The sequence below is a fragment of the Mastigoproctus giganteus genome, chromosome 10 (genome assembly GCF_048544385.1).
Source record: "Mastigoproctus giganteus isolate SK-2022 chromosome 10, ASM4854438v1, whole genome shotgun sequence".
Classification (NCBI taxonomy): Eukaryota; Metazoa; Arthropoda; class Arachnida; order Uropygi; family Thelyphonidae; genus Mastigoproctus; species Mastigoproctus giganteus.
Genome location: NC_143584.1, coordinates 134431455 through 134458681, shown reverse-complemented (window position 1 = coordinate 134458681; position 27227 = coordinate 134431455). Strand labels below are relative to the sequence as shown.

Sequence of the window (27227 nt, the reverse complement as noted above, 5' to 3'; positions counted from 1 at the left end):
AGTTGTGCTCTTTATACACTTTACGGATGATAGGATTATTTGTAGTCTTCATAGCTTGAAATGGTTACATAAGAAAAGAACTGTGAGCAGATGGCGCTAAACAAGACGAGATGACGTCATTGAGTAAACGTATGAACAGCATTGCCCGGAAGATCTGAAATCTCCACTATGTGTGAACCATTCAGAGAATGACTCTGGATGAAATATTTTTCAAACCAATAAGGTTACATAACACAATTGCTGAAAAACGCTTCGTCAACTGTTGTGATCGACGGAGCGTTTTTAATGGATTTACGTAATCAGTATAACGGGCCAACTGTTCCCACAAGTTTCGGGATCCATAGTAATGCAAAATATTATAATCCATGAATGTTATCCCTCCAGCAAATTTTACCGAGTACTTTGGAGTCTTAAAAACGTCTCTGTTTTTAAGACTCCAATAAAACGGATTGCAGAAATAAGACCTTAAATGGAAAGGGAGTTTGGAGTCACGTGTTATTCAACGTACATCTGCGAAATGAATTTGTAAGTCTAAATCCTTTCTGCAGGTTAACGTGTTTCATTACTTTTGTTTTTCGTTGTTCTTTAAGATTAACAAAAAATATAATATTATGGTCGCGAATATACAGCGAAAGTGGAAATCTGGGTGATAATAATGATAAAATAACGGTGGTTGCAAATTTAATAAATGTGAACACATAACGTAAATGAATTTAAATTCTGGACACAGAAAATATACATATCCCCCCTTCCCCAAAGCACGATCAATATCAGTCTTTTTCTAGCATACCACTTTCTTGGGCTCACTCCCCATGCTTGGGAATGTTTAGAATTTTCGCTGAGCCAACTCTGTCCTTGTCTGAAAACTGCGTGCATTTTACAAATATTTCTGTGGAAGAGGGTGGGGGGAACTCTTATAAGTCCCGGTCGACTAACTCAACCCACACAGCCTCGGCCATTCGTCCCGAAAGATCTGGATTTAAATCACGTTATAATGTGGAGGAGTTTCTAAAGGAGGAAGGCGAGGTTCCCCCCCCTGAGTTTTTTTTTTTTTTTTTTCGGCCCGCGCAACATTCAAATAGGCTCGTGAATATACATACACACTTTTACAGACATAGTACACGACGGTACAATATAGACTAAGTTGCTGATGCGCCTAAAAACCAAAACAACAACAGCTTCGCAACGAGTTGCCCTGATATTGCGCTACTGTCAAACATCTGCCATTTATTTAAAGCGTAAAACAGGCTATGATAACCTATTTCAGTACTTTCTAGTCAACATTTTTATATCACGTTGAAGGAGTTGGAACGTTTAATTTGCTTTTTAGTGAATTAAATAAAATTAATTTCATTCGCAGTTAAAATTAACGGATTAGGCAACTAGAGTATCTTAAAAATCCCTGTTATTGGATTGCTGTCTGAACTACACAATCGACATTGAAAGAATAATTATAAAAATTACGAAAACTTGACATCGGGAACAATTACGATACATGTGATAGTTCAAGGTTAGTGTGACTAACACGTGTGGAAAACTTCCTGTACTGAGTATGTACTGTTGCTGAAACCTGTTACGAAACACGAATTGAAGTGTTTTTATCATTCCCGTGAATCCAAGCGACAGCAACAAGCACACAACATATTTGGTTACTCGCAGTAAGGCATCGTGAGGGAGTAGGCGTCGTTTACTTCGATTAAAAAGAAATGGAAGAAAAATCCAAAGAACGTGTAACTGCAGCCGAGCTGCTAATACCGTATCTTCGTTCGTGTCGATCAGAATGTGTTAACCCCAAAGAGGGAAAAATATCAGGTATTAATTGTCCTATTATTGAGTCTTTATTTTAAATAGAAAGAAAGAAAGTTTATTTTAAATAGAAGGTCTCTTACAAATGGTATATCATTATGCTATACGACTTTACTGCGCATAGCAATTAAATAAGGAACTAGTAGGCATATCAAGCACAAGACTCTCACGTCATACAGAAATCGGTATGTCGAGCATGCACTGCAGTAACCATTTTATGAGGTGTCAACTAGCCGCTGGCGTACTTTGCACCGACTTCACGAGCATTCGACAAACGTGCAATGGCTGATGATAAGAAGAAAGCTGGTCGGCATCAATTTCCTCCCTGAAATAATCTGGAGAGATTCTTGCAGGAAATATGTTCAAAAACTCAGATATGTGCTTAAAAAGCTTTCATCACTCTCGGTTTCCAAATATCGTCGGTTAATAACCGAAAACCAAGAGCTATAATTGGTTTAATCATCTTTTCCATCTATTTATTTTTTTTCCCTAGACCATTTGGGAGTTTTCTAGAGCATTCGTGAGCTTTCTACAGCGTTCAAGAATGTTCCGGAACGTTCTAGAATATTGTTTCTGGAAGGCTCTAAAACTTTCGACTGAGTTCCCTAGAAACATTTATGTGCCTTCTAGAAACTTCTCAACCGGTATACAGTGTATATACGAGGGGTTCCGCACAAAGTAAGCATTTTCGTATTTCAAAAAGTGTATGTAGTTGCCAGAGAGCGAGTGGTGAAAAAATGTTTTAGTGAATTACTTTTTGTAAACAAGTGTTGTGTGCATTAGTGTAAATCGTGAATTGTGTTTAAATTAGAAATAAAAATCTACAGTTTCTTAATAGTGTTCTTATGTGCGCGTATCCCAATCGTACATGAAATATGTTACGTTCTTGCTGAAATGAAACTGATAGCTTTTGCTACATTTGCGGAGAAGTGGTATTAAAATCGCAGCGTAAGCCACTGTCGCAACTTATGAGAAAAACCCTGTGAACTCTATTTTGGATGCAAGGTTGGAGATAAAGTATGGACTCCAAAGATTTCCTGTCGCTCATGTTCAAGGACATTAACAGGCTGGCTTAGAAGTACTCATGAATCGATGCCATTTGCTGTTCCGGTGATATGGCGGAACTTCTAGACCATATAAACAATTGTTACTTTTGTATAACCAATATTTCTGGTTTTTCTGGGAAATTCAATTGTAAAATAGAGTATCCCAACGTACCTTCTGCTCTAAGGCTGGTTCCTCACGATGGTGCAATGCCAGTGACAAAGCCACCAGCAACTATGGACTTGACTCTGATTCAGGATCGGAAAAGGAGTCTCCAGAAGATGCAGAACCCAGAACGAGTACAGAACCAGACTTTTCAACTTTTGATACTTCGGCATTGAAGTATCAAGACTTTTCGAACTTTTGATACTGCAACGCCACATCTAATCACTCAGGCAGAATTGAACGATTTGGTTAGACATTTGGATCTCTCCAAAACCAAAGCTCAATTACTAAGATCACAGCTTCAGCAGTGGAATCTTCTTGAAAAGGGCATCAAGGTGTCTTTATATAAGAAGAGGCAATATAACATAACGATCTATTACTCCATAGATGGTGGTCTGGTTTATTGTAACAAAGTCCAGGAATTAATGAAATAGTTACATTTGGAGCACTTCCCCTAACAGTGGAGTCTTTTCATTGATTCATCCAATGTCAGTCTGAAAGCAGTTTTACTCCATAATAGAAATAAGCATCCATCTATACCATTGGCCCATGCAGTTCACATGAAGGAAACGTACGAGAACCTACAGGTTCTTTTGCGAAAAATATGTTATCAAGAATACAAATGGAATATCTGTGCCGACCTAAAAGTGATAGCTTTGCTGACTGGGTTGCAAGGTGGATACACTTAATACTGCTGCTTTTTATGGGAGTGGAACAGCCGAGCGAAGGATTGCCACTACAGGGTAAAAGAATGGCCAGACCGTTCAGAAACTACACCAGGCCAGAAAAATGTAGCACATCCCCCTTTGGTGGATAAGTCAAAAATCCATTTACTCCATTGCACATCAAGCTACGTTTGATAAAAATATTTGTGAAAGTGATGGACAAAAAAGGATTTCCTATTTGAGGCAAAAGTTTCTTCGAATCAGTGAAGCCAAGGTAAAAGAGGGAATTTTTGTGGATTCTCAAAATCAAACTGCTGTACCAAGATGAAGAATACACTAAAAAATTAAATGCTACAGTAATAAGAGACGGAAAGGCAGTCGAAAACGTTTGACGGAAATTTTTAGGCAATGAGAAATAACAAAATCACAGTGAAATTGTGGATGTGTAAGTGATCCGGTCACCATTGACCGGATCACTTACCAAAATTTTAGCGTACAGAGTTGGGATGCAGCATGTCGTTAAAGCTCCCATTTAGACTTTTTCCTGCAAATCTGGGAGTGGGGTCCGATGAACATGATGAAAGGTTTCACCAAGGTATTTCTCAAATGGAAAAAAGATAACAGGGAAAATGGAGTCCAAATTATGTTGCCAAGTTACTCTTGGAATCTCGTACGGGAGACAGCAGTGGACGATGATAAAAGGCAAAGAACGACAAAATAAGTGTTTATGTTATCAGATAAACATTTTTGTAAATAGAATAGGATTAATAGACTCATTGTTCAATATTTAGTACTGTATGTAACATTTTCTTAAAATATATTAAATCTTTTTATTAGAAACTTAGTTTTTGACTTTAATCCCTTCTTCCTTAACATTACAGAAATATGGTTAGCATAATTGAATTCGGCAACGTGAGATCTACAAGAATCATCTTGAATTTTAGTAAGGAGAGAAAAAAATGATTTTTTGCCGGCCAGCGTAATCTTTCCCCTCTCAAGAAACATAATTTGCTGTCATGCACTAAACATTACCGGAATTACCAATAATCATTAGCGATCTGCATAATCAATTATGTAGATAGTTACTTTTCGTTTTCTATCCACTTTTAAAAAGAAATTGTATCTTGTAAGAGGGGGGAGGAGTATAAATCGGAATACCCTCGCGGATGAAACGACTTGAACACAATTGTAATATACAGAAGATATTGCCATTCTAAGATCGCTGCCAAAATTGATCTTCATTTGCCATCAGTGGATAAGCACCTGTTTCTTTTTTGCGGACGAAAACTTAATTTACTGCGAAAATAAAGTGAAAATGGTTGTAAAAGGGAAATATAGCACGGTCACTGCTGTACCAGACTTTACATACAATAATCACTGTCCCTATTTCGTAAGCGAGAGATTAGTAGGTCAGAACAAGGTAGTGTGAGACATGTCCATCGCTATATTTAATTTACCTCTTTTCGATTTCATGCATGGTGTGAATGAAATGCTGTTTAATATGTTTAATGTAAAGCTTCTACTGGGAACCGCAATGCTCAGTGCATGCAATTAATAACGTATGTGAAGTGAATTTAGTCCTGGTTGCTAGGTCAGGATTAAATTCACCATTGACCGAATTCTAGTGATTAGCATTCCTCACCAGAATTCGGTGTCAGGTGCTTTAGTGTCATTGATTAACATACCATCCGGAGGAAAGTTCATCCGTTACCCTTGTCTGTGTGTGATATAAGGGATGCCATCTAGTGGAGAAATTTTAATGCTTCCTCCGATTTTTGCATCGGAAAAGTAATTTGTGCTTATTTTACTCTCTTTCTTTCTACAATCACGCGCTAAAGTACAGGGTAACATACCACAAGTGGAGCAATAGGATAAGATTTGTTACATAGCGTTCTTGTTATATTACTTAATCGAACTGGCATGTCTATAGTATGCTACACTACAGTTTAGGAGAAAACAAGCTCTTTTCTGTTTCTCGAGTTTCTGTAAAGATACTCTCTACTTTCCTAGGAGATATTCCATCATGGCTGAAGGGATCGCTCATCAGAGTAGGAGGTGGATTATTGGAGGTTGGACCAGACAAATATCAACATGTGTTTGATGGACTCGCTCTAGTCCATCGATTTCATATACAGGATGGCCGGATCACTTACCAAAATCGATTTCTCAGGAGTGAAACATACAAACGAAATATGAAAGCCGGGCGAATTGTGGTGTCTGAGTTTGGGACTGTTGCTCACCCCGATCCCTGCAAGACTATACTTCAAAGGTAAGTACAATAAAAGTAAGGTATTATAGTGGTAGAAAAATTATAATTTGGGGCTACGCTAGCAGTTAACGGCATCTTATCAAAATGGCTAAAAACGTTTTTTCAGAGAGTTCTGTTAACCTCATGTCTTCCATACTAACAGGCGTTACTTATGGCGCAAAAAAATTTGTAAAGGAAGTTATTATTAGTATTATAATGGCTGAATTATGCAAGGAAACGAATTTTTTTCTTCTTGTTTCTCCTATCAGTGGAAATGTACCTCCTTCGTTGGTTTTACTGATTCCTTCCCTTCAGGGACTTGTATGCTTCTATTAGATGCATAAGGGGAAACTGATAAAGTATATAATGCCCTGATCTTCTTGAGATGCTCTGCCACTTTTACGCCGATTTCAGTCATTTGAAGCAAAATTGCTTGGCTCTGATCGTTTACCACCATTTCGATCTTTAAGTCTTCAGAAAGGTTTGCCAACTACTCCTGCACTCTCATCAATATTATTAATACTTCTGAATGCTTGAGGGACTCCACCTGTTACACTGATGCAGCTTGAGAAATGTTCATTTATGACCACTGTCTGTTTCACATTAATCAAATGCTGATAATTTTTTAATCAGCATTTGATTAAAAAATAGGAGACGGATACTGGGCATGGGAAGATCCAAAAGAAGGACCTTGCCAGTAACCTCAATCTTCCCCGGTTTATATAACAGCTTTTTTTTATGATGAAACGTGTCAAAACTTTTATTGATAATGTCAATAAAGCATCCAACTGTTTTATAATTTCGTTATAATAATTAACTAGGTGGGTCCGGCAAGACTTCCTTTCAAGAACCCATGTTGTGATCAGTTAAGGATACTGTTCCTATCGAGATAGGCCTGTATTTTATCCTTAATCAGCGATTACATGATCTCATCCCCACTGAAGTCAAAGTCCCTGGTTTTTATTTACCCATCACGTCTTTTGCAACTCCCTTGTAGACTAAGGACACATTAGCACATCTCCAGTCAGGTGGATCGTCCCAGAGTCTAATAATAATCGTATTAATATTCCCAATGGGATGATGCACTCATGTTCAGCAATTTTTTAATATAACAGAATGAATGCCAACCACTCTCTTTCAGCTTCATTGGTTTTCCCCATAGACTTTTCTCCGAGATTGTCGTGTCACTTAATTTACAGCAGTCTGGTTTCTTGTCACTGCACCACCGTGGTTCGACTGGGCCTTCAATTGTAAAGATAATTGAAAAGTACATATTCTACTTATCTGCCACTTCTACTGGGATTTCTCAGACTCTTTGATCAAGTAAGTGGACTGTCTGATTCACTCTCTTCTGTTTCATACTCACGTATTAAAAGAATTGACTCCATTTTTTTGTTCCTTTTGTTCTGAAAGCTAATATCTAAAGGATATGAGCTTTCGGGGTTCATGGTCAGTCCTGTGTTGAAGAGATAGTGTTGCAATTCGTTGATTTAGAAATTTGCTTGGTGAATAACACCCAGTACTTGGTTGGGATTATGGATATTATAAAACAATTTGATATCGTCTGCATAAACTGCTACATTATTTTGATCTTGGAAGTATGGGTGGAGAGTGGCAGCACATGAGAAGAAAGGAAAACAGGACACCACCTTTGGGAACACCACTAGAGCAGGTCCGAATATGGATCAAATCATAGGTTTTTAAAAATAGGATTCTTTGGCTTAACAACTTCACTTGTTAAAAATTTTAATTAAATTGCTCTTAATTTTGAAATAATATTGGAGATTTAAAATTATTGTGTCAAATGTCACTTTAATATCTAGGATACTTCATTTCAGGTTTCTGTGTCAGCAAATTTATCAATTCACCCATGAGACTAACTTGTCACTAATTTTTATAAAATGTTCATAAAATGTTGTCCTTGTTTCAAAACGAAATTCCGAACATCTGTAAACCAGTCGGTATCCATTCATGATTCTACTCAAAATTTACTAAACCAACTTTCGTTCTTCTTCATTTTCTCTCTCTCTCTCTCTCTCTCTCTCTCTCTCTCTCTCTCTCTCTCTCTCTCTCTCTCTCTCTCTTTTCTGGTCTCGGAAAAACCTTCTTTCATATGCGTTTCCTAATGAGAAATGAGAATAAATACACAAGGATTGAAATTTGTACAAAAAGTCTTACGTATTGAAAAAATTACGGGCAACATGGCCTTTGCAATTACAAATTGATTCAGTGCATTGAATCAGTTTGTAAATAATATTTTTTAAACAACTTCAAGAGGTACATTTTTGGGGACTATATATTTTAGAAGTATTTAAACTGTAAAAACGACCTAATGGTAATGATAATTAGGCAGCAGGAATATCCCCTTATTACTTACACGATGGTTTGAAAACTTAATAATTTTTTTTTCTGCTTCTCACAGGCTGATGTCCACGTTTTCTAACACTGAGATGACAGACAACGACTTGGTGAATATTGTGCAGTACGGAGATGACCTCTACGCCAGTACAGAAACCAACTTCATTACAAAGATTAACCCAAAGACATTGGAGACTGAAAAGAGGGCAAGTATAAGTCTTAAAATAACGTACCGTTATTAAGCAAATAAAGTGTACGATGACATTTCTCAATATGAAAAACCTAATACATATTCATCTAGTGTAATAAAAATAAATCTTTCTTGTCAAACTTGAATGTGCTGCTAATTTATGACTTCCTTTTATAATTTGTTCCTCCTCTTATTTCATATAGGTCAATATCAGTCGTTACGTTGCTGTGCATACCGCAACAGCTCATTCTCACTCTTCCAAAGATGGTGACGTGTACAACCTTGGAACCAGCTTTGGAACCTCTCAAGCTTATCACATTATAGAATTTCCGCATACTGGTAAGTAGATTAAGGCTTTAGATGTTTATTGCAGCGGGCTTTTAATTCAGTTAATTAGATATTTTAAAAAATTGTGCAAGGATACAAATATTTTTAACTCGGTGATATTTAAATTATTTTGCTAGTTGTTGTACTATGCTGTTTTTTCTATGATAACGAATAACCACAGAAAGAGGTGTGGGGGGATGAATAGGGAAAGCAATGTTTCTAACATTATTGTCTGTAGAACGACCTCCAAAAATACAAAAACCTGACTTTTCAGTCTTGAAGATCTTGGAAGATATTTATTAGTGTTCTCCCAAAGACCTATCCACCATTTAGGAAATTCAGTATCATCTGAAGGTGCATCTTACGGAAAATTCAGAGTAATGTGAACCTTATCAAAACTGCATAACATGGAGATGAGTCATGCCTCAGAACCCAATTTTCCAAAAATGTACATCATATTTTTGGAAAAATTACGAAAATGTTCATCAGGTTTGTGCTTCTGCCTTCATCTAGAATTAGCCTCCTATGTATTTAGTGTTTTCGAATGATTCATGACCTGCGTGGTCATCAGTGTAATTTTAGTGTACTCCTCCCTTTATTTGAATAGTTTTAAACCAGTAAATATATCGAGTATTGGTACATTGTTAACTTTCGAAACATGCTGGGAACTGTTGTACACGTAATTTTCTAAATTTCTGCATGAAAACAGGTTGCTACATATACCAAGCCGGATTTCAGCAATGCTGAAATGACATGCAGATCATCTGTCACAAATTATGACTTCCCGGAAGGATGTGTTCCAAAATAATTGCTTCTACTAAACGTGAAAATTCGTGTTTTTCAATCTCTTTCATCGTAGTGCATGAAGCAAACTTGGTTCAACCAAACAGCAATGGAGTTTGCATGCAAAATGTAGAAACTCGCAATTCCCCATCTGTTTCGTAATGCGTACATGTTTAACTCCATCATGTCCATCTATAGGATGCAATAATTGAAATGCTGAAAGAATTTTTCGTAAATAAATGTTCAGTGGTCAGATGAATGAAATATGATTGTAAAATCATTAATTTCATTATGTTTTATAAATTTAACGCTGAAATTTTTACAAAATGATCAAAATATGAGGTACGAAGAAGATGAATAAAAATTTACAAAACAAAATTTGCTCAATAATTGAGTAAAATCTGTAGTTCCTGATTTATTTTACTGAAATACTGCTTAATTATTCCTAAAATGTATTAATGTAATTATTTTTAAATTATATTACTCTATACTTTCTCTTATATAAACATTCCTTTTTTATTTTATTTTTAGATATGAAAAACTGACTTTTCTTTTTCATATTTGAAAAAAAAATGGCGAAGTTCACATTGTTCCTTTTTCAATTCTCCCGGATTTTGGACTTAAACTCATTTTTGTCCCAATTATTTCCAACAACATCTTGACATCCTAATCCGATTTTTAAAAGCGAACCTTGTCATGATTATAAAAACTACAAGCCAGCTTATTGCACTTTATCATACTATTTTGCTAACCAGAATTTCGAGGGTTAAGGGTTCAATTTACTGGAGTTCCATTTATTATAAGTGGGCGGGATACTCCTGAAGATAATTTTTGCTTTATACAAACTACTGACTCTCTTATGGCATTACAAACAATGCTACTCTAATGTACACTGTAATTTCATTAATTTTCACTGAGAATTTTGCTAGTTGCTTTTATTAACTGTGAACTAACTTTTAAAAGGAAGTTTGCACACTCTTATTTGTACATAGAATCTGAAAACTTTCTTAATTTTGTGCATGCTAGGTGTAGCAATAAAGTTTCCAGACTGGTGCAATAAAAAAAACACAAAGTAAAAGAGCTCAAAAATAGTTTTGTTATTCAAAGTAATCACCACCTGATTGAATGCCCTCTTTACGTTGTTCTAATAGTTTCTGAAAAGAGTCAGCGAAGGCGTCCAAAGAGATTGTGTTCACTTCGGAAGTTGCTTTTTTTTCTTAAGTCCTCAACAACCTGAAATTTTCTTTCCTTTGAGGGCACTTTTCACCTTGGGAAATAAGAAGTCCGCTGGCGCTAGATCTGGAGAGTGAATGGCTGATCTGTACAATGCAATGTTTCTTCAGCAGTATTCCCTCTAAACTGTGCGTGCACACACGGGTTTTGAAATCAACGCACACAGGAAATTCAACTGCACACAAAAAGTTAAATTCCAAAAAAATATATGATAAAAAGTAATTTTAGGTTTGCAGTTTTACATGCACTCAGTTTAGTGGGCACAAGTTTTTGTCACTAGGAAAAAATTGCACAACTTAAAATTTTTGCACACACACACACATGCTATTAATAATTATAGGGGGGACACTGTTCACCAGAAATGTCTTCACAACAAACGTTGAATTGGCGGAAGACATTGTCGTACAACAAGAACCAGCTACCTTTCTCTCGAAATTGCGGCTCACCCGGGGAAATAATCTTCAATATTCATTGAAGCACCTGTTCGTTGAACTCAGCTCTCTCTCTCCTTCAAGTACAAATTCCTTGTGATCACACCCTGGTTGTCGAAAAACATGATCAACATCGTCTTGATCCTGGATTTCTCTAAGCGAAACCTTCTGGCTTTGGTGATGATTTTGAAGTACGCAGCATGCTCTGACTTTTCGTCTCTGGGTCGCTCTGAAACACCCAACACTCATCTCCGGTGACAGTACAGTCGAGGAAATTAACATTGTCTTGACAGGTCTAGATGAAGTCTTCGCAAGACACTCTTCGTTGTTTCTGCTCATCCGTGAGGTTGTGCTCCACAAATGTTGTACAGACCTTCCTTTACCCTAAATCTTCATGCAGAATTTGATAAATCGTCTCCTTATTCATATCCTTGGCTATCATTTTGAGAGTAAAACGATGATCTCTTGTCACAATTTCCCGAACTTTTGCAACTCTGTCCCCATTTCGAGAGGTTGAAGATGCTCACTTCTTGGGTTATCGCGAACATCCTCATCTGTCTTTGAACCACTTATATCAAAATTAAAGTACAACTTAAAGTTTCATCACCATAAACAGCTTTTAACATTTTCATACGTTTCTTTTGCAGATTTTCTCGAATTTAAAGCAAAATTTGTTATTCGTTCGTTCCTCCATTGCAAAATCGTGACATTGAATGTTAACGCTACTGATGAAACTAGTTGTTACTTGCAACCTGTCAGCCTACTGGGCAATCTTTGTACCACCATCTGTTGGAGAAAGCTTGAAGTACAATATACCACCCCAGTTTATTTTGAAACTCATCGAACATGACTGCAACAGTACTAGTCCGAGAGCAGAGCAATATGGCCTTAGTTGCTAATGCTCCTAAAAACCAAATAACAAACAAACATAGTCCGAGAACTTTATTATCACACCTTGGAGGTCTCAGAGCCCCAAACTTTCTTTCCTGTACGCTGTCAGTTTTTAATGAACAATGCCATTAGAAGTCTATTCATTTAAAATTCAATATTGTGAACCCGGAACTATTGTATTTCACAGTTCAGATTGAAAGTGGCCAATGTTTATAATACACATAACACAGTGAAGTTTGAAAATGTTTCGTGTAATAAGTTAAACAGATTCTTATAAAATTATAAATAAAATCGAAGAAAATGTGTACTATTTCTTTCTTTTGAGACAATGAAGTTGTTCTTTACAGATGGAAATAGCTCGACTTTCAATAGAGGAAAGATAGTTAGCACCATTCAGCCTCGACACCGCTTCTATCCCAGCTATTACCACAGTTTTGGGATGAGCGAAAATTACTTTATCTTTGTGGAACAGCCTCTCTACATCTCTGTACCGGGAATGATGACAAGTGGCCTCACTCACAAACGTTTCTTCGACTTGTTGCAGTGGTGTCCAAAAGAAAAAGTAAATACATCTTAGATAATTGCAAACTTCTGTAGTTTAAATATTATATCTTTCGATTAGCTTTCCTATTCATTTGCAACAAAGGCTATAATTCCGAGATCAGTTAGTTTCCTAAATAAGCTTAAACACCATTACTTTAACTGAAATCAAAAATAATTATTTTTCCCAAAAAAAGTATACGATAATTTTTATGGTGATCTCAAACCCGGAAGGTTGTTGAAACCCCTATTATTTTAGTACTATGGAAGGCTAAGGTTGGGAGACTAGAAGAAACTGGAAATGGGGTTGAATTTTTGTAGATTATAATTTTTAAAAATACGCTATCCTCCGAGAAGTATTCAAGTATCATTAATATTAAAGAACGTGGCCTATTATTAAAAAGATTAATAAAGTGTGGTCCCGCTGTGCTGGTGGACTGAATGATAGTACTTCGTCGAAGAGTTTCGACCACTTCAACATAGCCATCAGCTGGAATTTCTCCTTCAGTGCAATTCCCCCCCCCCTTATAGTAGTTGAAGTGAGTCCTCCTGGCTGTGGCCAACATGACTTCTATCTTTTCGTGATATCTTACAGTGTTCACTATGAAAGCCAAACTATGTACTGCAGCATGTACCGACAAATCGACAATCGTACCCCTTTGGAACTCGATAAACTCCATAGCATGACTCATCTGCTAATATTTCTGGAGCTGTTTATCTGCATTTACCAAGGCCACTTTGAAAAGGACGTTTGAATACATTGAGAAGGTAATTTCCTTCGCACATACGAAGGAAAAGTTTTTGTAGAACCAGAAGAATAAGGAATAAATGAAGAGAAAAGTTACTTTGGCGAGGTTGGAGTCGGATACTGAATAGATAATAGTTCGTTTAAACGTGTTTTAACTTTTTGGGTGAACAGGGAAATTGCAGGTGCTAAATTCATAGGAACAGTGCCTATAGAAATATCCATAACAAAATCTAGAAGAAACTGTACTTCTCTGTGAGAAGGAGTGAAATGAATTTGTGAGCGAAGATTTAAATAACATAATGATGAAAGGACGCGAACTTATTCTATATCTACAAAAAAAAAAAAAAAAAAAGAAAGAAAGAAAGAAAAAAGAAATGTATATTATTTACTTAGTCAAAAAGTTACTGTCTAACTATTCTTTGAATTTTTCCAAACTCTGCCTCGGCCACCCTTGAAGGCAACTCATTACAGCGCTCCATAGCACTCTACAGAAAGTAAAGTCCATAAAATCTCATATACTGCTACTCCTTAAGATTTTATAATAGTACCCTCTGATTCTTGTCTCACTCGCTCAGCAATGAGACAACATTTCTCTGTTGTCTTATTCATTTTATTAATCCCCCTTAGGGATTTATATACTTCAGTCGGAGACGTCCCTAAGGTCTCTAGTTGCAAAGATCTTCAGATCACATCTTCCAAGAAAGACGTTCCTCATAAGGATAATGCTTAGTGCTATTCACTAATCCAGTTGCCCTTCTCCTGAACTTCTGCCTTCTTTTCACTGCGTCCTCCAGGTTTAGGTAGAATACTCAAGTATGGTAGCGCCATCGTCTTACAGAGAGGGACAATCACTTCATTCTATCTTCTTACAAAATTCCCATGAAAATAAATAGAACACTTCACTGTCTGCTTATATCGCATGTTAAAGTTCATGTCTCTCTGTCGTAATCTCCATATCTTTTTCATTCGGTACATCCTTTAATCCTTCTGAAGGAACATAGCCTGGATCTGATCGGTGCCCCCTTCTCAGACTTTGTCTTCAGCAAACTGTGACAGCCTCCCCTGTATCCTCTCATCAATATCATTTAGGAACATATGAAACGAGAGGGGTTCGAGCACTGATCCCAGAGGGACCCCACTTGTTATTCTAGTCCATTCTGATCAGTTATGACATTTATTATGACCATCTCTCTCTCTCTCTCTCGTCCTTCAACCCACCGCTGATAAATTTTTCCTGTCATCCCAGCCTGCTATAATTTAAAGCAAGAACTGAACAAAAATTCAGATATATGCAATTTTTTTTTTTTTTTTTTTTTTTTGTATCCAGCTGCTTTAAAACCTCGTCACAGTAATAAGCCAGATTTTCCAGGCTAGATCTTCTCTTAACGAAATCATTCTGAGACCAATTTAGGATGCCATTCTTGTCCAGGTTTGTCTTTTATTGTATCTTTAACCATAGATTCATAATCTTACCAACCATAGAAGTCAAAATCACTGTTCCATAATTGGGCATTACTTCTTTAGTTCCTCCCTTATGCACTGGGGAGACTTACGTTAGCTCAACTTTTTGAGTTTTTCGTTAGCTCAACTAAGTCTTCCAGCTCTCTTGTCATCCATTTTGGCATCTTTCTTTTGTAATGCTTCTCAAACTGAAATGACTCTGTTCGTGGCCTTCAGAATAAGTCCTTTAAGCACTTCCCGTAGTGCATTAGTATCAAAGAGAATACAGTAATAACTCTAATTAATAGACCTCAAGAAAACGACGTACCTGAGTTCACCGTACTTTCCCTTTCCTGTAATTATAGTCCTGATCTTTCCCATTAACCACCGAAATATCTTTGGATACTACTCATTTCATGGCATTATGATCACCCCCTGCTTTCGGTTTCTGAACTGTCATATTTTTGATGCTGCTTGGATACTTGGTGAGAGGTACGTCAAGGATATTTGATCCCCTTTTGCTTCTCTATTGAAATAAATAGTCATCCAGTGTTGAAATGAATAGTTGATTCAAAAAAAGTACCACCACTGTGTGGTGTGTTGCGTGTCCCCGATTTCGGATCTGTAAGAGGGAAATTAAAGTCGCCCATAACAATACACTCGCTTCTGCTTGCCCACTTAGGTTGTTTAAAGATACTTTTATCGTACTCTTCGCAATCCCTTGGCATCCTCACTATCGTCTTTCCTTTATCACTATTCCGAGGTTTCTGAATGGTAGGGTATGCCCTAGGGGGCACATTTGATTTATTGGGGATATTGTTTTTACGAAGCAATTTTTTTTTTTTTTTAATAAATATGGACAAGCTCACTAATCTAGACATGAAGGGTATTTTATTCCAACCTTTGAAATTAAATGTACTGAAATAATATTAATTTATAAAAGTGTGTATACTCATAGCCAAGTTATGTCACGTCTGTTCATTTGCACTTGTTCTAGAAAGTGGAACGTTAAATTTATGAAACATTTTGAGGGGGAGGGAAACAAGGTATAAAAGTTTGGAACCTCTGCACTGGTCATCTCACACCACACGAACCCAAATGTATCTGAACTTGATCAGATTCTGGGAACCGTTTTTTTTTCTTTTTTTTTTCCAAGCAGCTTTTAATAAGCAGCATAAACCCCCACCTCTTCACTCCTCCCTATTTGTTCTGGACTGTTGTAATGAAATTCATCATCCCATGTCTCGAAATGGCACCATGTTTCAGCTATTTGTACAATATTGGAATTAGTTGATTTGACTAAGAGTTCAAATTCGCTCATTTCATTTACAACACTCAGGAGATGATCCTGTATTGCCTCTTCACCATAGACTCCATAGAGGCTAAATTTTGTATTCTTTTTGCTACCCTTACTAATACATCCTTTATTGATATTTACTGAAGTACAGTACTTTTCTACTGCAAATAACCGCTGGAGATTGCTGTATCCAATTCATTGGTTCTTTCCGTGTATATAACATTATGAAATATCCAACAGCTTTTTACATCTGCTTTTTCTCAAGGAAAAAACAGATGTAACCTTGGTCCATATCCTTTATCTGAATCTCAACAAAGACATCATATAACCCCACCCCCTAATTAGCAGTTTACCTAAACCATTAAGACCTTCTCTATGGCATTAACAAAGACTTAAGGTACAACAGTAAGTGTTATTTTCTTAAGGTACTTAAGGTATAAGAGTTGGTGTTATTTTCTAGGACTAGAGGAAACTATTTGTGTCAATTGAAAAATTGACACAAATTCTTTTAATGTCTTAGGTACCGAGGGTGGAAATTAGTAACGGCTTTGTTTTATTTTATGTTTATCCTATCATGAGTTGCTTTGACATCTGGTTTTCCTTCAGCTGGTATCCTTGAAGTCATAACGATAAACATGTGTGTGTTTCTATTAGTTTAAGGTGTCTGTACGCTTTCTGTTGGCAAAATTTATCTAGATCAATGGCCAGATTTTTAATCAAATCTACCATTTTTCCGGTAAACAAGCGTCTCAGAACTTTGGGATTGTTAAAACTGTTTCTTAGCGGAAGCCATGGTCTGCTTGGCAACTTCCAGCCATTCGGGGAGTTTTAATCAGGTTTGTGATATCGGGGGGGGGGGGATCGAGGGGGATCTGTTGTTTCCTTAGGGTGACTACAAAACTGATGTAGAGTTGAGCCATAGAAATGGTGTGCTGGTTGCCAGTCCGCCGGTTGAGCCATTTCAGCAGCCAGTATTCAAGGAGGCGATAGAACACGTTGAAATGTGCCATAGGAGCACATTTAGCGGCAGGTGACCATGTAGTTGCTGCATATAAAGGTATGTGTTAGAGACATCAGCGGGCTTATTTCTTGACTAATTCAGCATCACATATCCATGTTAGTTCCTGGTGGGTTGCCCACATTGCAGAGAACAATTTTGTTTTATTGTTCAGGAGGTAAGCTTGGAATATCAGACCCTCATCCCATACTACCTCCGGATCTTTGTGCATTTTAACTTTTTGAATGGGTTATCCTTTAATGTTGATATTGATATCATTACGTAACTTCTTCCAGGTGAAAGACATTTTGAGCTGCCTTTGCCATATTTCTAATCCGTCTGAAGAGAGATATTGTTTAAGTTCATATCATAAGCTAGGGGTTTCTTGGCTTATGATATGATTATTGATAAGTATTTGATATAAGCTTATGATATTTGGTATTCGTATAAGCACTGACAGAAACTAATAAATGCCAACTAACACAAGCCAACAAATCTCACAGGGATTTGTTGGCTTGTGTCGGTGTTTATACGAATCTATGTCATCTATCAGATAAAAGGTTTTGAGATAAATCAAGTCCAAGTCATGAATTTATTCAATTTTTTTTATTAACGGTCGAAGTTAGGACAAGAGGATGAAAGCTGAAATTTATTTCCGGATGATAACAGGGACAGGTATATCTTTACATGAAGTTGCAAAATATACAATCATCACAATGTAGAAAAGATTAAAGTAAAGAATTGTATAAGTTACGACCAATGGCTAAATTGCTAATTAGGAACTTATACTGAACCGTGAGTAACGGTATTTGTCTCCAAGTTGATCATAAGTCCAAGTCTCAAGGAAGAATATCCGCCTTCGGTCTTTAGTGGGGTCTGAAAAATCCCCTTGATTGAAATCGATCACAGTAAAGTGCGAGAATTTTTTTAATTTTATTCTCCTTAACTCCATAAAGAGCTAATGCATTCGCACTACATATGCAAAGATGTTCTTGTTTATACTCCGGTACTCCACATCCTTATGAATACAATCGTTAATCGTATTTGGCAGTCACGGGCTTGAACCACGGTTCACTCAAAGAGCGTGTGCGACAGCATTCTCGCTCCTCACAACTCGGCTACGTCAGGCTGATCATTGGCTGTGAAGTCTGATGCTGGTAAGCGACCACACGAGTATGTTTTGAATAGAAAAGGAACAGTATGTTGGACTTAAGTGACACAGGCACGCAGACTCTTAACTAGTTTTACTTACGATGTTTTAACTCGAGAACGATGTAACATAGCTATAAATTGTGATCTTACGTAAAATGAAAATTTTCATTAAAAAGTAATCTTTCAAGCACATTATTCCATTGCAAACTGCTAAATGGCACTTCTAGTGTGATTGAACAAAGTACAATTCGAAGATTTCTTTTCTTTTTATAGGTAAGGTTCGTGGTTATCAAAAGAAATACCGGAGAAGTTTTAAAAGCAAAATATTTTGCCGATGCTTTTTTTGTGTTCCATCATATAAACGCCTACGAGGAAGACAACCACCTTATTGTGGATATGTGTTGTTACGAAGACGATGGAATAATGAGAGGTTTGTTCGTCAAGTTTCTGGAAGACACTGTGAACTATCCGAAAAAGCAAAGTGAGCTGATCAGAAGCTGCGCCAGACGTTATGTGTTACCCCTGGGGGTTCCCTTACAGAATAAGGTAGGTGGTTTTAATGAAATCACTTTTGCTATACTGTTATACATTCTACACGTCACTTTCTATAATTTTTCCATCGTTTAGAACACTTTGGGCTTTTAAAATTACCAGACATCTTTTATTGGGTGATGACTGATTTTTGAAGCTATTTTTCCACACCATGTGAAGTGACCTTGATTTGGTACACTCCTTATTTGCCTAAACTATTAAGTTTATTTTCATGTATACCATATTTTTCTGCTATATTTTCTTGAACTCCTTATTCTAAAACATATCCTCTTTTTGTCTAATATTTGATTAAGATTTTGGATTGACTCGGGTACTGTATATTCATCACAAATAAATAAATTTCTCTGAGAATCTTAATTAGGTTTTCTGAGCGATTTTTCTTTCATCTGTTATCTGGGGAGAGTGAAGAATGAACGCCGCTCGCAAAATTCGCTAACCGTCAACGTTCACGAATGTATGATGGATGTTGCCTTCTAGAAGAATCTCAGCATTCGGATGAACGTTGCGAAAATTAGGTAGAAAAATATTTTTTTTCATGAATCCCGAGAATTTTGTTTTGCCGAACTTTTACACGTACTGGAGTTCAGATTTGTTGAATTAGAAGTTTTCGAGAAAATGGATAAAACAAAATAGTTTTCGCTACCCTCCCTACCCAGTACTTTCTGGCTCTTTTTCCGGGAGTACTCTCCAACAACATAGAACTAAGATGCATGCCTGCTCTATTGTTTTGGTGTAACACGTGAGTGGTAAATATAAGTATAAACGAAATGCTGTGTACTAATTACATATCATAAATAATTTATGTAGTGTATATCGTGTGTTCAGATACATTTTGGCGTATATGTAGTTTGAAACTATTATTTACCTTGCTGATTGACGATGTGTTATTAAAAGCTGGTTATAGTTCGGAGACACCAAACTTTTTTTCGTGGGATAACAGGGTGATTGTTAATGCCATATTTTAATTAATAAATTTCGCTGTCAAATCTGAACACAAAACATCACGTCATATTCGGTGCCCAGAAGAGGCGAAGGGCAAAAATAATAATAGCCGTAAGGACAATGAACTTAGGACATAAAAAATACAGTGCCAATCAATGAGAATTTTGTTCAATGCGAGTGGTGATAATATATTTGAAAAGGATTTCGTTTTGTCAAGGGTTTATGCAGAGTTAGTGTATGGTTGTTGTAGAAGAAACTCTGAATGATCGCAAATTATAAGAATCACGTGAGCTTTTTGGTAATTAAGAAACAAGGCTAGAACGGTGTTTGAAAGCACAAGACTTTGCTTTCAAACACATTATTCATTTCTTATAGTTAACAACTAATTGGTACCACTATGCTTCTTCTTCCAGTCACATAGTTCCCTGGGGAGCTGTTGTGGCCACCAACAAAATCCTCCAATTGCATCGATCATATGCTATACGAGCGGCATCGCAAAATGTCACGCTCAAAAGTTCATTGATCCTATCCTTCCACTTAGTTGCGGGTCTTCCTTTAACAGCAGTTTTTGCAGTTGGTTTTGTTATGGTCTCTGTGGCATCAGATAATGTGGTGGTATGCCATTGCCTACCACATGGCCGATTTTGAAAGGGGCCGGCTTTAATCATAGAAAGAGTCATCATGCATCCCACGAAGATGCTCTTGAATCCTAATCTACAAGCGTTAGGATTATTATATAGAATTTCTTGATTGAAATGGATAAAGTGCCCGGCAAAATTTAAAATTATTTTAATTTCTTCAAGAACTCCAAGCGGTTTTAGAAAGGTTGAAAATATTTCATAATAACGAATAAAATTAAACCCCTTTTAATTTTATTCGTTAATCAATCAATTCTTTGGATATATTTTCATTCGTTTTTCATTTCTGGGTGCATTATAATAGCAAAGAGGAAGTTTTTAATTCTTGTTGCAGTGGTGATTCAGTTACGAGTATAAAGCTATGGTATATTTGGTTAGAGAGAAATGGGCTTTGAATTGAAAGCTGCTCTTAGGTAAAAATCCTACTGTTGCACATAACTAACTTCAGGTTCTCATACCTAGGTTACGTCAACCACAAACATAGTTGGCTTGAAGACAACCGAAGCAAAGGCATACCAGCGTTCTGATGGCGCTATCTTTCTTGCCCACGAGAACCTAACAGCCACAGGTAACGATAACTTATATCTAGTTCTATATTAATGGTATTTATAGCTAAAGAAATTATTCGTTTCGGATGATATATTTTTATATTATTATAGCCAGTTGTAAGTAGGTAAATGATCACTAGCTGACAATCTTTGTTCTGCATAGCTTACTTCTTTTATTTAGCAAAAGCCGAGCTACGTAAATTTACTCTTGGAGACAAGTATGGAACCTTTTAGAAAGAAAGATAAATAAAAGTAATAGTATTTAGTTACATATACAATATAATAATAGGCTATTCATATTATAATTTTATTATTTAGTGATTACTGTTGAATAAATTATTGAATACATCACAAATATAGTGAATATTTGTGATTGGTTATAATTATTTATTATTTGATTATGATTAAATTTTACTTCTTATTATAATTTTATTATATACTGTATACCCCGATATTATACGAGATTGCTTTTACAGGTCAAATAAATGATATTTCATCATCTGTTTAATTTTAGATTACCATATTCTCTTAATAAAACGTATAATGTGTGAAGCATTGATTTTAACTTTTTTTGAGACTCCATCATAGCACTGGACTTGTTTCATGCACGCACGATTAACCACCCCCAAACACTTTGATTCACGCTTACCTTGCTAGCTTCCCGGCTGTAAATGTTGCTTCTTCTTTTGTGTAATCAGAACTATAAAGTTTTATTTCATTTTCAAAGTTAATTCACTTAGGATCGAACTTCTGAACTGACACTTGAGTTTTAAATAAAAATTTGAAAATAATCAAAACTTTGAAAATGATCAAAGGTCAAACCACTTTTTAAAATGTGTGTTACAATTTCCGTTATACAAGGTGACACAATAAAATATATTTTAAAATAAAAACTATTTTTTTACAAGTAAAAATATAACTTGAACGACCCAATGAAGCCAACCAAGAAAGGTTGCCAACAGTTCGTGCACCTGCAACCCATTTGCGTTCCAGTAGTTGCCTATCACTCTTCATCCTCGCAAACAGCTTCGGTGCTCTATGAAACGAGTGAAAGAGACCTCGTTTCGAGTCCCATCACCGATCAAGGTTAAAAAGTCCGTAATTCCTTTCTTCAGGATAAAGAACTTGTGGAGTTTTTCCCCGTAGTGGCCGAATTGATTTTTCATCACGCAAATCAGGCAGACGCACAACGTAAGGCAAGCAATTTACAAACACAATATCTTTACCCTCCATGACCTTACTTTCATATGTACATATTTCAAGCACCAAACCCATCATTTAGTTTCAAAGTCGTTCTTTGGAGCTCTTGTTTATTTATTAATTTTGTTTTCGTGTGTTAGAAAGTAAATGCTCTGTACAGTACCCCGTTCTGAATGCCAGATACCAGTCCCAAAATTGCCACTTCATCAACACAGGTGGGCCTTGAAGTGTCTGGAGATTTGATGGTATGGTTGTTAGAGGGAGCACAGATAGGCTCTTTAACAACCGGTACTGTACATGAAGTATATCCTCTCTCCCTTTTTCTCTAGAGAATCTGTGACGAGAAAAATATATCATATAAACTGAATTAGTTTTTTGGTCTTTTCCCTTTCTTAGAAGGGACTCAATCTCCCCTTATGGCTAAGTAGTTATGACGACGTCTGCCGCTAAGTCGGAGCTGAAATCGGGTCTACGATCAGTTTTTTTTTTTAATTAAGGACATTGCATTCACAGTATGCGAATATATACCTTGACCATCTAAAATAGCTCACCCCGACTATGTAAAAATGTAAAGATGCCCACTTCATATTTTCTATTTTTTTTTCTCTAGTGTATTAATGCAGCTTTCTATCCTAGCACTGTTGATTTTCATGCGTACAAATTTAAACAGAAGAAGAAAATTTTCAATAAACTTCTGTGTGTTCTTATTGCAGGTTGTGCGATGGCAGAAATGCCGAGGATAAACTATGAAAAGCACAACGAAAAGAAATACAAATATTTTTACGCGTGGGGTAGAGAAGAAAGTTTCCAAAGTTATTCGCTGGTAAGTGCATGTTTCTTCTTGGCCTGTTACCATCTCATTTGAAATTAATGCTGTTTTTCAATTGACGAGTTACATTTTAAATAATGGCATCGGGTCTGGTTCTTATCACTTTGCTGCCTATAGGCAGCTAGTAATAGGCTCTGGGATGATATTTTCATATTGCAAAAGAACATTTACCCATTTATATTTTACAGATAAAAGTGAACGTTGAGACTAAAGTTATTCTTACTTGGAAAGAAGAAGGCGCCATACCATCTGAACCCGTATTTGTGGGTAGACCTGAAGCTGAAGAGGAAGATGATGGTGAGTCTCGGTTTGAACTTAATTGATAGGATTAGAAAACCGAATCAATTATTCCACTAAGTATAAGTTCTTCCATTTATTTTGACAGCCATGTCATTCGAAATTTAACCTTTGTTTAATTCCCGTTCGCGAAATGTGGAATATAAAATGCTCAAAGCATATTAATAATCAGGAAAGAATCATTAAGAAACAGTTATTTGTAAACAAAAAAACCTTATAAAAAAGGCTATACCATACAGAAATTCAAACTTATTTGGTGTCATCGTACGTTCCCTGCTTTGGCCACTGGTCTCACTGAAGCTGATCCAGAAATGGACAAAAACTTTTTTTTTTACGCAGAAGAACACAAAAGAGATGTAATGCTAACGAATCTTTACCAACATCGTTGGTTAAATGACGTATCTTTTAACATCGAAGCTTCTTTGGAAATGGTAAAACAGAATTTCGAACAGTAAATAAATGTTGACCATTCAGTGGATTACTCGAGGACAATGTACATAATCCAGGAAGAATATTATCCAACTTAAGGCAGGTCATCTTATTTCATTGAGCCAATTTACGTATAAATATAAATCGAAGATTGAAATGGAGCAAAATTGCGCTGGGAATTGTAAAGTGCTTCTTAAAAAGTGACAGTTATTTGATAGTTTAGATTGAGATACTACTACTTTAACAGTGATAGTAACAATGATAATCAGGCTTGGGGAAAGAATTTGAGCCAGTTTCCAGAAGTAAATACCTGCCAGTAGTCAAGATTTTATATATAGATTGGATTATAGTGAAAATTGACATTATAATCGGAAAATGAACGATATTAAGGTTGAGAGCTTCACATCTGCTGTCCTCCAAAGGGAAAAGCACTCAGCTCATATCAGTAATAAGTTACATAAGATAATGGAAATGTCATCTGGTCGGACAGTAGTTTATCATTTGGTATGGTTTCAGATGGCCAGCCCAGTCTAATTGAAACCGAATTTTATGATGAATGTTGTGAACATCGACATCAGATATTTCGAACTGTAAAACAAATTATGGAACAAAACTAGTTTATCAGCATGGTTATTTGGCAACACCTATTGCTATATCCCGAGATAAACCATACACATGGACATTGCACTCGCAGGCCATGCTCATGGACTACGAGTGCTATTTTATTTTGCATCTTATATTTATATTAATTTGTATATAATGAAAAAAAATCTAAATTTATATAAATTTAAAATATATATAATTTAATTATATATATAAGTTATAAAATATAATTATAAATAATTTTATAGAAAATTAAATTTAAAATTTAAGGTACCAACAACTCTATAATTTTCTCTTTACAGGTGTGATACTCTCGTCGCTTCTGTACCAAAATGATGACCGTAAGGTATCACTACTTGTTTTGGATGCTAAAACTTACAAGGAACTTGGAAGAGGCGAATTCTGTACGCCATCTTCTGTTCCTGCTGACTTTCACGGAATCTTTAGGCCAGATAATGTTCCTGACGACGTAGAAGATGTGGAGAAATGAAATAAGAGAAGAGTTATATTCCAAATAACAGTCTTCGAGTGTTCCTATTATCTTCAAATTACAGCTTTAATAACTTTGTGGACAGAACAATTAAAACTGAAATGACCTTGCGTACAGAACGAGGAGTTCATTATATTGGCTTTTAAACCATATTATGAAAATAGCGCGGTGTAACTTCTGAAGAAATCCGAGTCCATGTGATGATCTTTCCTGATCTTTATTGAGGCTAATTCGTGAAACACGTTAATGGGATGCAACCAGAATGAAGCTAGACGAGACGCAAATGGTTACTATGTGAAGTACTTTGTTAAACTGCATTGTAAATTGCATGGCGTTAAATTAAATAAAGAGTTTATTTCTGGAAAGTCTTTGCAGCCAATATTACGCAATCTCGAGAAACGCTTTCTGAGAAGACTACAATCGGCAGTTATTATTTTACTTAAATACAATAAAATTATTGCGGCTTTCACAATAATTCTCTAACCGTCCTAGGTACTAATTTAGCCGGGTCCATTAGAAGTACTTGGAATTTAAATCCCTTTCGCTCTTTAACAAACCATAATGCTTCCACGTGCAATACTAATCCTAGTTTGTTAATGCCGTTACCCAAAATATGCTTAAGTGTTGCATAAATCTGTTATGAAAATGATTTTGAAATGAAGAAAATGTCTTCCAAACTTGGAGAATATTACATTACTTTGATTACGTTGAAACCAAGGCATACGCGGCTTCAATGTGGCTGCGTTTGCTTTGTTTTTAATGTAATCAAAGTTCTTTCCAAAAATCAAGCTTTTCCTCCCACACGGGCACAGCTCCGTGTGGGAGGAAACTTTCTTCACTAGGGTGTTGCCTATTCGGACCTCATTTTTTAACGTTTCGTCATTTATTTCAAAGTTTCGATGCTGATTTTGTAAATTAACTTGGAACCCTAGTTTTTCTACATAATTTGTTTTATTGCTCTCTTTTGCTCCTTAGGAAATTAGCTCTTTCTTTCTTGTACGTACTGTAATCTGTTAGTCGAGAGGTTTGCTTCCATTTCCGGTATGCCTTTTGTTTTTTATGAAAGTCTCTTCACAGTTGGGTTGAACCACGCCGATATGCAGTGGACGATTCGGATTACCTTGGATGTCCCATCGATAGCCGCTTGCCTTTGTTTTTTTGTAAGGTAATGTGACGCTTTTTCCATCGATTTTGGTTGCAACCCTTCTCATTCATAGCTCATTAGGCGTCTGAGAATTATGACTAGTTTTATGAATATAGAGAAAAAAAAATTTTTCATTGACTTTTCGTTTTTCGAACTGCCTTCTGTTTTAGCATTGGTTACAAAGTGAAAAACACCTGCAAAAGGAGAATAATCTGACTGGAACTTACTACCAATAGTTCTTAATTTTATCTCTTGTTGGTTGTGGGAGATTAAGTCAAGAGACTGGTCTCCTTGTGAAAGGCGGCGTTCCGAGCTGAAGTAAATCAAATGTGAGAGGGGCTTTAGCAAGATCTTTCCTGGTCTCTAGACATTTACTTAGGCGTAAGTTGAAATCCCCTAAAATTAAGGGAGAGCAGTTAGGTCTCAGACTGGCTGCCATCCATGTGATTAATTCTATTCTGTCTTCTTCAGTTTGATCAAGTTGACTTGGCGCATTATGGCGTTAGCTGCCAATGCACCATTAAAAACCAAATCATCATCATTAGTTTGGTTAGGTGATATGTAAACTATGCAAAATTTGTAAAATTGCTGTTGTGTGTTCCAGTAAATGTAAGTTCATCCACCTAGAAAATCCCTACATCTCTTTCTTTCCTGCCTTCTGCATCTGTCTACAAATTTATATGAGGTTGGGAATAGGGAAAAATCGAGATGCCTGACCTTTGAGAATCATTTTCTGTTAGGTACGTAAAATCATAATCCTCTGCAAAGAACGTAGTTTGAAAGAGATAGTTTGTTAACTATACTGTAAATATTTTGGTAGGAAAACGGCGAAAGACATTTCCTGGTGGTCTAGTCCTAAGTTACCCTTTGATTGCTGTCCTTGGTGGAGTCTTTTCGGTATTGTACAGTATTATCACGTACCGATCATTGTGCATGAATGGCTTGATTAAAGATCCAGGAGGCCAAAATTTATCATCAAGAACATGACGCCTTTTGTTGGAGGGGCAGGTAACGAGGAACGATAAGTATGAGGGATATCTTGTTTTTAATCCCCAAACATCGAATAGGTCATTTCTGAAAAGGACTAGAATGTTTTCCTTTTTTGTGTTCGGGTTGAGCCTTGAAACGAAAATTTCTGGACGTATTTGGATTGCCTCGATGTTGTATACTGTACCGAACAGTCCGTCCAAGAGGGAAGACAACTCCTCATCTCCAAACTCTATCATCAGGAGGGTATTTG

At 36.4% G+C, this 27227-nt stretch overlaps 1 protein-coding gene across 1 annotated transcript; it reads left to right on the top strand.

The window, feature by feature from the left end:
- Positions 1-1626: 1626 nt before the first annotated feature.
- Positions 1627-25124, top strand: LOC150079296 (carotenoid-cleaving dioxygenase, mitochondrial-like). Its single transcript, XM_090383802.1, has 10 exons — positions 1627-1812; positions 5691-5949; positions 8351-8492; positions 8680-8815; positions 12489-12703; positions 18589-18861; positions 20910-21015; positions 22909-23018; positions 23213-23321; positions 24656-25124. The coding sequence occupies exons 1-10, from the start codon at positions 1707-1709 to the stop codon at positions 24841-24843; spliced, it is 1644 nt and encodes a 547-aa protein (XP_090239928.1). The 5' UTR covers positions 1627-1706; the 3' UTR covers positions 24844-25124.
- The last annotated feature ends 2103 nt before the right edge of the window (positions 25125-27227 follow it).

Excerpts from the sequence above, each read along its gene's own strand:
- LOC150079296 (XM_090383802.1), top strand. The coding sequence starts at position 1,707 with ATGGAAGAAAAATCCAAAGAACGTGTAACTGCAGCCGAGCTGCTAATA. Across the intron at positions 5,950-8,350 it reads TGCAAGACTATACTTCAAAG|GCTGATGTCCACGTTTTCTA; the intron begins GTAAGTACAATA and ends TGCTTCTCACAG. Across the intron at positions 21,016-22,908 it reads CGAGAACCTAACAGCCACAG|GTTGTGCGATGGCAGAAATG; the intron begins GTAACGATAACT and ends TTCTTATTGCAG.